This window comes from Pungitius pungitius, chromosome 5 (genome assembly GCF_949316345.1).
Source record: "Pungitius pungitius chromosome 5, fPunPun2.1, whole genome shotgun sequence".
NCBI lineage: Eukaryota > Metazoa > Chordata > Actinopteri > Perciformes > Gasterosteidae > Pungitius > Pungitius pungitius.
The window spans coordinates 6,431,750-6,445,435 of NC_084904.1; the positions used below are offsets into that span (position 1 = coordinate 6,431,750).

Here is a 13,686-nt window from a genome sequence, read left to right on the forward strand (position 1 = left end):
CATCTTTGGGGCAATTCCTATTGAAAGATGGTGACTCCGGTCCTGGAAATGAATCAGTAATGAACAGATTCTTTGTGATTGATGTCATTCAGCACATTTCTTACCTATTGTGAAACATCTGTATATGTTGATCACATCACACTCTAGGATGATCTTTCAAGCTTTTTCTTGGGACTTCTGTGTCCATCCACTTTGGGAAAAGACGTGTCCCCCTTTTGCTTTCCTTCCACAGCCTTATTTCCGGGGCTTGAGGTCAAACCAGCACACAGAAAAAGCCCAGGGAGCCTCTCAGAGATATCTGGAGAATGCTGAAACATGGCCGACAAATGAAGACGCAGCTGTGCTTGTCTGAGAGCTCCCCGGTCTCTCAGGAACGTGGAGTTATGAGGCCACTCACACTCACACACTCACACACACACACACACACACGACTCTGTTTGCTTAGTCTCTGACACGGAAAAGACAACCAACACACGAGATGGGGAGAGTGAGACAAAGAAGGTGAGGCGGGGGGGCTCAAATGCTTTTATCTTATTCTAACATCAGGCTCTTTTCTCCTTATTTCACAGACGTATCGGTTTATTAAAAGAATGCGGACTGTCCTGTTCCAAAAAATGAACAACAGCAAGCATTTTGAAAAGGGAAATTGTTTCCCAAATTCTTGCACGGCTCGGTAAACCCGAAGGGATTCATTTTTATTCGGGAATTGTATCTTTTGGCAAAGATGTGATCTCTTGAGAAGCTTGTTTCCCACATTATTTTCTTGAAGATTCCTTTTTATAACTTTTCTCAGTTCAAATTCTCAAATCCAACCAAACTCCTGGTTGTTCGACAACCAAAGCGTTTCGGTCTCTGACCTCATGTTTCAGCCCTTTTATAGATATTATTTTTCCTTTTGTCATTCAATGAATATCACTGAATGAATATACATACATATAATATATATATTAATATTTTTGACATGTGCCTGAACACGGTATGTTTCTTTTCCTAAATCCCAGAGATATGCAATAATTTGCCATATTTACCAGAAAGTGTGTGTTATTTTTGTTTGAAAAACAGATGAACCAACACACTGATTTTCCCACAGTAAAGGAAACGGTGGTTTTCTGGATGCTACATCAATATTTGACAATCTAAAATCTAAAGCTTGAAAAGTTAGAAGTAACGTAAAAGATGAGGATTGTAACCAAATGGAGCACAATCAGCAAAACCACTGGTGTGGTCCTTTAAAACTGACACACTGAATGACACACACATACGCACAAACACACACCAAACTTCATCTAAACTGTCAGTCAATGCTCCTGGTTGGTGGCCCACTGCTGTCAGTCTCAAAACACACACACAGTTGAAACAGCTGGCCGAGCCAAACCACAATCAGTGGAGGCAACCAGTTCATTAGAAGACAGGTTTTCTCTTTGAAGTGGCGTCACTCGGTCAGCGAGCAAACATTATTGTGAGGGGGGAAAATTCACGACCCCTTGTCCCACAGCTGCTTTAATGCTGTAACACTTTCTGCTGGTGGCTCCCCAGCAGGGAACCTGATAAAGACTTGCATGAAACGTCAAGGAAAACATGCACTAGATACAACGTAACTTTACAAAGAAGAACTATTATAATTGGATTTTTCATTTCAATCGCAGGTTAGTTTTGAATATGAATGCAGGATTTAATTTGTTCATCTTGTTTTAAATCCTGGTCTCATCGGGTGGTGAAGCTTTAGATCAGGGGTCCCTTGTTCCTCTGAGGGCCAGATAACTTTTCCCTTCTCTGGAGGGGGCCGGGGTCAGAAAAAGTGTGACGATTGCAGTGGGTGCCTAAATGTAAACATGTATTGTTTTCCAGAAAGCCACATATAACCAAATATTAACAATCCGGGATCTTCACAGAAAAAATAAAAAAAATAATATCACTTAATGAAATAAATAATAACCAAATAATCTTCTCTGGGATCTTTACAGAAAAAAAGGAAATAAATAATAACTCTCTGTCCCTCTTGACAGATGAGAGCATTGAACAAACAAATAATCGTTTGACCCCTGCAGGTTAAATACCCTGCATTCTGAATCAACCTTTTCTCCATTATTCCGTTCTATTTCACAGGGGCTAGTCTAGGATTTGCGTGGCCAGACTGAAAAAAAAATCATAATGCCCCTCTGGTATTGTTCAGGGGGCCGGGCCAAATGTGGAGTGTGTAGTTTGGGGACCACTGCTTTAGATCATAGCCAGGGTTAACATCCAGTGACGTGGCGCCTCCTCGTGGCCATGGGCAGGTACTCCGTATTGAGAAATGTCTGAACTGCAGAGGGCTGCGTCCAACAATGCGTTAATTTGTTGATTATTTTGTTGATCCATTTCTCAATTCTTTGGTTTAAAGAATTTTATTGTTTGCATGTACTGCATGCATCACAACCGTACAATGGACATTAATATATGAATTAATTCATTTTTAATGAAACACATGTAATGGAAGAAAGCTGGCTGATTAAAGGCCCCTGACCCCTCTGTCTCCCTGTCTTCCATCCCCCAAAGACACTGCAGGCAAGTTATTACAACAACTCAGCTGCCCTTAAATTAAATTGTTCATGTTCGCGCTCAGGCTGCCAGGTTGAAACCAAAGCATTTGTCTCCCATGGCTTTGACAAAGCGCATTATAAACGTATCGCCTTAGGATTAAGGCTTGTTTCTTTCTGCTTCCTATGGAATCGGTTGTGCAGGTAAGTCTTCAGTTATGAGCTCATGAGACAGATTGCAACACTGTGGACATGAAGTCATGAATCAGCCATAACATAAGGTGTGTTTAAGGACACCTGCCAGGGTGTAAATGAATCTTTATCTCGGTCACTGTCTTTTGCTTGAACCGTATTTATTGTTATAGAGCTCAGAAAGACAGACTCTCTATTCCAATGAGAGGATTTGTTCCACCACAGCTTCCCGCTTAAAAAGTCCTCTTTTCAACTATTACCTTGTGTCACCTTCAAACAATGGGATCGCCTCTCTCCTTTTCACTGGCTTCGTTTCCTCTAAATATCATGATAAGGTAATTAGCTTTTAATTGTCTGGCTGTAAATGGCATGGATAACGGCATCCGTTTAAAAACCGACGCCTGAAAGCAATGATCTATGAAGAAGAATAGAGAATAAACTTGGTTCAAACTCCAGGGGGCCGTTTGCATAAAATGACATTCAAATATAACCTACAACTAAAAGCTTTGATAGAAAGGGACTTGAATATTTACCTAAAATGAACACATGTGTGCCTCCGCCCACATCACATTACCCTTTATCCTATTGTGTGGAATTATCGTAATTAGTGTTTGATTTGAAGTTGTAGCCAAAAAATGTGTTTATAAGGTCACAGTGACCTTTGACGAACAAATCAGTTCAACCTTTAGTCCAAGTGGACATTGGTGCCAAATGTGAAGAAATCCCTTGTTGAAGTTGTTGCTGAGATATTGGATTTACAAGAAGTGACCTTTGACCTTCAACCACCGAAATCAATCTATCCTTGAGTCTAGGTGAAGGTTTGGGCTAAATTTGAAGATATTCCCTCCAGAGTGACAAGCCAAAAACTGCATCCCCACAGACTCACACAGATTCTGCTAAATATAAGATACAAAATATATATAACAAATGAAGGAGGGAGAGTTGCTGCCAAAATGAGAGATGTCGGGATCCAACAATGTCACTTAAATTTTCAACGTTGCATGAAACGTGGTGGAATTAGCGAGCTGGCTAAATAGCAAAACTATTTAGCAACATTTTCTCTCCATCATATACAGGTTTTGCCAATATTATAGCTTGCTAAAGCTTAAAATGATTTCCTAACAGATATTTTCTACATTTGAGATTATCAAATCAGAGGGAGGAAATATTTATTCCAGGCCCCCAACGACACAACAGAGGACATTTTTGATGAGTGAGTTGAGCCCACAGCTCTGAATTGGGTTAATTTGCTTTTTTTTGCATCCAGCTTACACAACGTCAGCATGACGATGCCTGTAAAAGGGAGCATTGCCCAATGATAGCTTCAATGTTGGTTTCTTCAACAATGTGAAAAATACAGAACCACAAAGCCACAACAGGCCTTAGTCAGAGCCTGCAGGTGTTATATTGTAGCTGAAATGTTGCCCATCACTCGACAAAGTAGAGCACAATTTTATCCCTCCAACAACATCACATGTGAAGCCTTCTGCGTTGGCACAGACTGATCCAGCCCACCAGTGATCTATAAGTCAGCAGTTTGAGGCTTACGAGTCAACAAACCTCCTGCCAACACTCACTGCCGACTCGTCTCTCCACATTCAAGAAGTACTTCGTACCCAAAATCGACACAAATCTGACATCCTGTTAAAATTAGAGCTCAGATTTAAAAAAACATGCATAACTTCTTACACATAAAACGCAAACAAACAAACCCAAAGAAAAACTGGGGTCTCAAAATTGCTACGTTAGTAACCATGAAATTACAAGGCAACATTATGGTTATATAATCTATAAAAACATAATTATGCCCTGTGGCTTTATGAATACTGTGGTTTTCATAAGGAGATCCCTTAGTAAAGCTAAATACCTTTCTGTTAATTTGTTCCCCTTTTCCCAGTCTTTTGATTTGACCGCTGTGGTGAGATAAACGTTTATAAATCACGGGGTGAGCACAGAAGCGCGTCGGGCCAGAGCCGACATGGATACGATGTGCGGTGCACGCTGACGATGCCGATTGCAGGCGAAAGCTTATGAAAACCATGATGGATTCCGCAGACGTGTTTTTTTGAGCTCGGGGGTTTCATCGCAAATCCATTTATGCTTTTATGTAATTTAGTTAAATATACATAATCCTTTTTATCTTTATATGTGTCCATTTTTGACCCACTAGCCTTGATGGAAAGTATGATGTCAGGCTGGGGGGATTCCCATTGAAACTGACCTCTTTTATTAAACCTAAACTCTGCAGACCTGTGACCTTGTTATGACTGGACTATATGTAAACGTTAGACACAACTTTGTTTTAATTATAGTCATTTTTAGAGTTTTGTATCTGCCTGCTTTTACTTCCATTTTTATTGTTTGCATGTTTTTGATTACCTGTGTGTTGTGGTTAGTGTATTATTGCAGGTTTTAATGGTTTATCTGCCTTATATTTTATCAAGTGAGTGTCGAATGGTGCATCTCATTAGGGTCAACAGGTGTGCCCCTCTGCACCTTTTAAAGAGCCTGGTGTGATGAGGGGGAAAGGTGCGGCATGGAGAGGAGGTGGACTTTGACCTAAAGAATTGTGAGCAGTGGTGTTTAAAAAGCTTTTAGAAATCTGTTGGTAAGCAAATTGTCCTTGTGGTGTAGTTACCCACGTTCCCCAACTGTCCCTGACTCAACCTGGTGTCATTTTTAATTGGTTTTAAATTGAGGTGCACCTCTTTTACTGGGCTTTTACCCAGTGTTGCAGAATCTCTGAGACTACTTTTAGATTCAGTCATTTTAGAGAATATTTTTATGTTGAGTTTGACTGTTTTTAACTGTAGTTTGTGATTCAGAGTGGAATTGTGTTTTAAGTTAATTGAGTCAACTAATGTGGCGCATACACACCACCTCACTGAGAAACCACTTTTTGGTTACATATACACCATCAGGCAAAATGTTGTAGCTAGATTTAAGGGAGGGATTCCATCAGCATTTGGTTCAAACTAACAAGGTACCTCTCTCTACAAGCATGTCAGAACTATGGTGGCCTACAGATAGGGGCTACTCTTATCCATATTCAGTTCTTCTGCATGACTAAATAACTATAAACTGGAAAATGAACACCAACAATGATGCTGTACTTAAAGGGCTCAGTTCAGACGTTTCTTCTTGAGGAAGATCAGGTCCTTTGACATCAGCAGAAACCTTTTCAACAAGAGGATCATAAATGCTAGCTCAGTAATTGGCCTTACCCCAGACTCACATGAGGTTATTATAGGAAATAGAACCGTGGCCATCCATCATACTGTTTTTAATGGACTCATTAAATTAATGGAGGCCTGTGTTTCCCTGAAGCACTCCGAAGGTCCTTTATCCCAGTAGAATAATTAATGAACACTTTAAATATGTTTCTTGGCTTATAATAACTTTGTGATGTTGTTCCTACCTTTTGGGCATTTTAGTTTTCATTTTATTTGATGTAATATCACCTCTATTGTGTGTTATTGGTGGCAAACAAGTTCTCCCTCTGATTTAATAAAGCTTTTCTAATCAAAGCTTTTGTTTCAGACCGACAAATGGACCATCAGACAGCGAGGTGGTCAGACTGACGGACAAACTAGACACGGGGGATTGAAGTTTCCCATCCAAAGGGGACGCTGGTAGCGTGACGGACGAGGAGGCGGGGCTCTAACCGGCTGGAGATGCAGTCTGACAGGCGGCAGTGATGTCCGGGACTCCCACGTGGTGTATGCCAGCCTGCCGAGCTACTTTCTGAAGCCCTTTAGCTCCGCCGTTGCCTGAACCCCGCCCAGTCTTCCCATAATCTCTTAATGTCAGTAAATGTCCTCCACAAGATTAAGATCTAGTACGCAGTGTTTACAACCCACATTGGTAGTAATAAATATCCACTCCCAGACCTGTAGTGTAACGATTGAATTTAATGAATAACAGTACTTTGAATACATGGCACTGTGGTGAAAACACTTTTCAGGTGAAATATTAAACTTTAAAATCTTCGTATTTCTGTTTCAACATCTGCATTTGTATAGCCCAGAACGTTTTAGACAGAGGCTTCAAAGTAACTCGTGCCTGCTGTCTAGTGTTCGGAGGAGGAAGTGAATCATGGGATCATCAGGTGTTCCTGCAGGGAGACACCAGTGTAATACACGTCTATATCCACTCATCCGGACTGTTGTGTCTGCTTCATTAACTGCCGTCCCAAACATTACCTGGGAGAGCAAGTGAAATAGTTATTTCCTATGTTGCTTTTCTAAATTCATATGGTACGGTCTAAAGTTAATTGAGAAGTATCTCTCCCCCCCCTTGGTCTTTTCTACATTTTGTCATGGTATAGCCATAGATTCAATTGCATTTCATTGGGATTCAATGACATGGACATAATTTAGTAGTGCAGAGAAATATTACATGGATTTATAAATAACCGTGAGTACAATAAATCTGATACCTGCCAGGGATGAGACCAAGACAAACCTTTGTCTACCACAGACTTAAAATAATCTATAATAAAATTTTAAAAAGGTGAACTCCACTGATCTAGATTTACTCCGACAAGTTCAATTGCAATTCAGTAGAAAACAACAAGATACGACAACTTAAACTGGCATGAGTAATTGGGTCCCTTCCATCAGAACAGGTTTTCCCTACCATTATAACAGCCCATCCCCCTGAAAAAGTCTGTACATATAAATGTGTACATTTTTATCCCTGCAAATATGACCGTGCACGTGGCGCTCGCACCAGCAGACTGCCCGCCGTCGCCCTGTCTCAACAACCAGGAGTAGGGCGTTTCCCAAGCACGTGGGGGCTTTAGGTGGAGGAGCTTGGCGCGTCACTGGCGTGCACCCGCTTGTGTTTGTGGAGTTTGTTCCAGGTGGAGAAGCGTTCCCGACACGTGGCGCATTCGTATGGCTTCTCCCCCGTGTGTAACCTCATGTGGCCCGTGAGGTCCGACCGGTTGCCGAACGCCTTGTCGCACACGGTGCACAGGTACGGCCTCTCCCCCGTGTGCGTCCTGCTGTGCCTCCTCAGGGTCGTGCGGGCGGCGAAGCGCTTCTTGCACACGTTGCACTTGTAGGGTTTCTCCCCTGTGTGCACGCGCCGGTGATTCTTGAAGGCCGAGCAGTCGGCGAACTCCTTCCCGCAGTCGCCGCAGCTGTAGGGCTTCTCCCCCGTGTGAGTCCTCATGTGCTTCTTCATGTTTGCGCACGAGCTGAAGCTTTTGTCGCAGGTGTCGCACCTGAAGGGCTTTTCCCCCGTGTGCACCCGAAGGTGCAGCTCCAGGTTGTACTGACGGTAGAACCCGTGCCCGCACTCCTTGCACTTGAAGGGCTTGTCGACGGCGTGAATCAACACGTGTTTGTTCAAGTCCCAGCTCTCCCTGAACATTTTGCCGCAAGTGTCGCACTTGAAAGTCTTCGCCACGGTGTGGGACTTCATGTGGAACTTGTAGTTTTTGAAATTCGTCATCACTTTGCTGCACCTGTCACACTTGTAAGGGTTGTCGTCGTGTTGGATGCCGTCCTTCCTGTTGGCCGTTGGGTTGGTGCTTACACTTGATGTTGCGCTCTCACTCTTACGTTTCTCCCTTTGTTCTTGCCTTGAACTTCTGGTTGAAGCCGTAGCTGCAGTGGTTGACGTTGTCCTTTCATCTGTGTGCGTCTTATTTGGGGTTGGGACAGTGCCTCCTTCTGACGTTGCACTCCCACTCTTGGGCCTCCTATTTGGGGTTGGGTTGTTGCTCGTGGTGGATGCTGGGGGCCCATCGCAGTGCTTCTTATTTGGCGATGGCTGTGTACTTGTGGTCACCGTTACTTTCCCATTGTCGTGTTTCCTTTTTGCTGTTGGTTTAATACTTTTAGCTGATGTGTTCTCGCTGTTAAAATTTATATATGCAGTTGGCTCAATACTTCCAGTAGAGGTTGGATTCACACCTTTGGATTTTTCAAATTGTGCTGTTTTAGTTATTCCAGTTGGTGTTATTGTACCATCATTGGGTACCCTATTTGAAGTTGGTTCAGTTCTTCTAGTTGATGTGGTCCTCCCATTGTTACATTTCTCACTTGGGTCACTGGTTGATGTTGTGGCCTTATTGTTGGACGTTTCCTCAGTTCTTCTGGCTGATGTTCTCTTCCCATTGCTACACCTCTTACTTGGTATTGACTCAACACTTCCAGCTGTGGTCTGTATCACATCTTGGCTTTTGTTGTTTGTTGTTGATGCGTCATTTCCTTTTGATGCTGGGTCATCATTACGTTTATCGTTCAGTGTCTGCTTGGTGCCTCGAGCAGATGTTGCGATCTTATTGCTAAATGTTTGTTTAGATGTTGTGTTCTCACCATTAGGCGTCTTACTGGGCGCTCGCACAGTACCTCTGGTTGATGGTTTTTTCCTGTTGCTTCGATTCCCTTTTAGTGTGGTCTCAGCATCGGTTTTTGATGTTCTATCCTCATCTTTGCATTCCTTACATGGTGCTTCAGAGCTTGTAGTTGAGGTCGCCTTGTCATTCTTAGGGTTCCTATTTGGTGTTGTCTCAAAACGTCCTGTTGAGGCCGGCCTCACATTCGGGCTTTTCTTACTTGGTGTTTGGTTACTTGGCTTACTATTTCCTGTCGGTGTCTCATTTGACTTTGTGCTCTCGTAGTTATCTTTGATTAGCTCAGAACTAGTCACTAGTGTTTTTACATTATCCATTTCCTTATTGAGTGTTGGCTCAGTGGGCCCACCAATTGCTGATTTAACGTTACCATCGCCACTCTTGTGTGGGGTTGATTCAACGCCTGTGATTGGCCTTGTGTTTTTGTCATGCTTCTTATTTAGCGCTTGCTCAGTATTTCCACTTGATCCTGGGTTGTCATTGTTACAGTTCTTATTTGGTGATGTCTTGACACATATAGCTGATGCCATGTTCTCTTCATCACATTTCTTAGGAGCTGTTTGCTCAGTACTTGTAGCTGATGTGTTCTCGGCAATACTTTTCTTAATAGATGTTTCCTCGGTACTTGTAGCTGATGTTGTGTTCTTGTCATTGGTTATCCTATTGGTTGTTTGCTCTGTACCTACAGCAGGTGTTGTGTTCTCGTCATTGGTCTTTGTTTGCTCAGTACATATAGCTGATGTTGTTTTCTCTTTGTTGCTGTTCTTAAGAGATTTATCCTCAGTACTTTTAGCTGATGCCGTATTATTGTTTTTGCCTGTTCTATTGGTTGTTCTCTCAGTACCTATAGCTGATGTGGTGTTCTCGTCGTTACGTTTCTTAAGCGATGGTTGCTCTGTGCTTGTAGTTAATGTCTTGTTCTGGTTGTTACTTTTCTTAAGAGATGTATCTTCAGTACCTATGGCTGATGTTGTGTTCTCGTTGTTGCTTTTCTTAAGAGATGTTTGCTCGGTGCTTGTAGCTGATGTGGTGTTCTTGTTTTTCTTAAGAGATGTATCTTCAGTACCTATGGCTGATGTTGTGTTCTCGTTGTTGCTTTTCTTAAGAGATGTTTGCTCGGTGCTTGTAGCTGATGTGGTGTTCTTGTTTTTCTTAAGAGATGTATCTTCAGTACCTATAGCTGATGGGGTGTTCTCGTTGCTTTTATGAGTTTGTGTTGACTCAATAAGTCTACTTGCCGCTGCATTTCCTTGGGTAAAAGTTATGGGATCTTGGCTCTCAGCTCTCACACAAGAGTTGTGAGAGAGGAGCTTGTGGCCTGTGCTCGGTGAAGATGCTGCAGAATTCCCCTTGTCAGATGGAGATAATATTTCGTTGTTTGCCGTGCTTTCAGTTTGTTGAGGGTCCAAAGGCTGAGAGTGGACACTTTTCTCACAAGCTGGAGTCAACTTGGAAGCTTCAGTCTCCGGTTGTTTGGCAAGCTGCTGTTGTTCCCGACTAATGCACATGTCCTCATGCTCCTCTTTAATCGGTGGAGGATCTGGTGGGACCAAACTGGTATTAGCATACTGGTGTGAGTGGAGAGCCTCCTCCTCCCCTCCACATATCTGTAGCAGCTCTGAAATTAAGAAAAAAGAAATTTAGAAATGTTGGAAATATATAAGCTTTTGTATTGTACAGTAAAAGGCCTTTACACAGAGATGGACAAATAAACAATACATAAATGCTCTCCATTAAATATTATACAGGCATTTAAGTGAAAGAACAGAAACGGTGGATCTGGCATGTTTGTACGTTCCATACACACAAACAGATACCAAATACAGACATACATATTTTCTTCAGGGCAATGCTAGCTTTCATTACAGCTTTTCGGGCACCTTTAAGCCAAAGAGGACAATTCAGCACAAATTAATGTCTAGCTAATCATCAAGCAAATGCTGTGTTAGTTTAACAAGGGTACTGCTGCTGTTTGTCTGTTGCATAGCAACGGTCTCACGTACGGGAACTATTTCTCTAGGGCAGTAGTTCCCAAACTACGGCCCGCCTCCACATTTGGCCCGGCCCCCTGAACAATACCAGAGGGGCATTATGATTTTTTTTCAGTCTGGCCACGCAAATCCTAGACTAGCCCCTGTGAAGTAGAACGGAATAATGGAGAAAAGGTTGATTCAGAATGCAGGGTATTTAACCTGCAGTGGTCAAACGATTATTTGTTTGTTCAATGCTCTCATCTGTCAAGAGGCGGTGGCGGTTATTATTTATTTCATTTTTTTCTGTAAAGATCCCAGAGAAGATTATTTGGTAATTATTTATTTCATTGTGATATTTATTTTCTTGACTGTTTTTTCTGTGAAGATCCCGGATTGTTAATATTTGGTTATATGTGGCTTTCTGGAAAACGATAAATGTTTGCACTTAGGCACCCACTGCAATCGTCACACTTTTTCTGACCCCGGCCCGCTCCAGAGAAGGGAAAAGTTATCTGGCCCTCACAGGAACAAGTTTGGGGACCCCCGCTCTAGGGTATTGCAATGCAATACACAACGTTTGGTGGCTACAACTATGTTGTGCTGGAAGGCAGTTATTTACTAACTATTTATATCAATCAAAACGTCAAACTGACGCCCGATAAAAAAACCTGCTCTTTACTCGTATTTACTCAAGTTGAATGACATGAGTTGGGAGAGAACCTTCTGGTTCAGGCTGTTTCCTGGGCGTGCCTTAGAACACTCAAACATGTGTATCCATAGTTTCCCCCGAGGGCGCCGTCTTGCTGGTTCCAAAGCCTGTTGGAGCGTAGCACCGATACGACAACGCCCTGCAACTGGAACATTATTGACGATAAAGTACAGCCTCGAGTACCTTTTTTCTTTATTAAAAGTGTGTTTTCCAAGTCCAAATTGACGAGTGATAACTTTAGAAAGTGATTTAATGTTTTATTGTCTTATTGTAAACGCAAAACTACACACATTTGACCGACCTCGGGTCAGCGAGCTGCCTCTGCCACAATACGATCTAGCTCCTACTGTGCTGCTATGTATGTACCTCGAAACCAAATGACCGGTTACACCATGTAGATGACACCGAAACACATTGTGAAGAAGGGTTCATTAGAAAGTATTTCACCCAACCTGTCCGGTGCAACTTTATCTCCGGAGTCAAAACGGCGTTCAGGAGTCTGCGTTGACGGGCGATTTCTGCCTCGTAGTTTTCTATTTTCCTTTCGAAGGCTCCCAAAATCTCTTGAGCTGCCGCGGTCATTCTATCGCACACGAACCGTCTCATACTTTGGACTGTAGACATCTTGGAATTCTTCTTAAAACTATTTGGGTCTAACGTTAACAGAACGTGCGTTCTTTTTTAGTTATCTTCCGCTTGAGCCCTCCCCGGACGTTGTAAACAAGCTCTTCTTCGGTGGTGCAGACTGTCGGTAGAACACCGCGCTTTCCTGCCCCGCTCAGGTGGGAGTTGTCTCTAACATCCTCGTCGGCTCCTGAAAGCCTAAATCAGGGGTCTTCAACTAAAATGTGAAGAGGTCAAGTTAGAGAACATTTCTAGAAGCAAAGGTCCGGAAGACCATAATGTGACTACTTAGATACAATAGAGTTATATCAACATTTGCACATAATCAACATATTGATTACATGCAAATGTTGCATGTAATACTGAATTCAGTATGATTCTAAAACTCCTTTGACAATATTTTTTGTAACATATACATAACAGAGAACTAAACATGTATGTGTGACTGCAAATATAAATAATGTTCTCTCAATTAACTAAATAAAATGAGGGCTGCATTTTTTTTAAAAGTCAAACTTTCTGCATGTTCAAATAAAGCGCTTCAATCCAGAAAAAGAAATAACGTGAAGATAAGCTTGAATATCTCCTTTTCTGGGAAGATGGGCCTGAATGCAGGGCCATTCTTCTCCTCACGTGGAGGAGCTCAATGCGCGTCATGACGGGGTTTCAACCAATTCGGAGCACATGAGACACTGGTTTATTGCCAGTTAGTTGCCTCTGGCTTAAACCCTACATCTACAAATATTGATGTCAGGGTTGGGGACAGTTACTTCACAATAGAAAGTACCCTATAAATTATGATTTTGTATATATTTAGCTAATCACTATCTAATTTAATGTGTTGGCTTTAAATAGACCATAAAATATTCTTAGTAAATATTCATGTCTGAATACTGAATGTTTTGTTAAAAAATTTTCTCGTTATGGGGCAGCACTATAAACGAATAAATGATGGAGGATGTTTAAAGCAGAAACCCACAAAGAAGAGTCCTTAAAAAGTCTGTGTGTTTGGCTGTCGCTGCTTTCTCTGCACAGAGCGCTTGTTTGTGAGCGCTTGGTTAGCTGCTGCTCTCTGCCCACTAGAGGGCGCTCCAAAAGCTCTCTTTATTTGATTAAACAACTTTGCAAGATTAGTTAATGTAAACCCTGATAAAACACAATGTGGCTGCAAACATAAAACCAATCGATACCATAATGATAAACTAAGATATACAATAACATAATTTAGTAAAAGTTGAGTAGTTGAGTAAAATCTTTTAAGAAATAAACAAGCAAAGCAACAACATCATACAAAAGCCTGCCAGA

General features: G+C 42.0%; 1 protein-coding gene across 1 annotated transcript; it reads right to left on the reverse strand.

Moving 5' to 3' along the window:
- Positions 1–6,598: 6,598 nt before the first annotated feature.
- On the reverse strand, positions 6,599–12,481 carry LOC119225416 (mucin-5AC-like). The gene is made up of 2 exons (XM_037483263.2): positions 12,210–12,481; positions 6,599–10,693 (listed from the first exon to the last, which is right to left on the reverse strand). The coding sequence occupies exons 1-2, from the start codon at positions 12,379–12,381 to the stop codon at positions 7,509–7,511; spliced, it is 3,357 nt and encodes a 1,118-aa protein (XP_037339160.2). The 5' UTR covers positions 12,382–12,481; the 3' UTR covers positions 6,599–7,508.
- Between the last annotated feature and the right edge of the window lie 1,205 nt (positions 12,482–13,686).

What these genes read in the sequence shown, in the direction of transcription:
- LOC119225416 (XM_037483263.2), bottom strand. Translation starts at nt 12,381, where the DNA reads ATGTCTACAGTCCAAAGTATGAGACGGTTCGTGTGCGATAGAATGACC. An exon ending in GATAAAGTTGCACCGGACAG is followed by an intron (nt 10,694 to 12,209) that starts GTTGGGTGAAAT and finishes TCTTAATTTCAG; the next exon opens with AGCTGCTACAGATATGTGGA.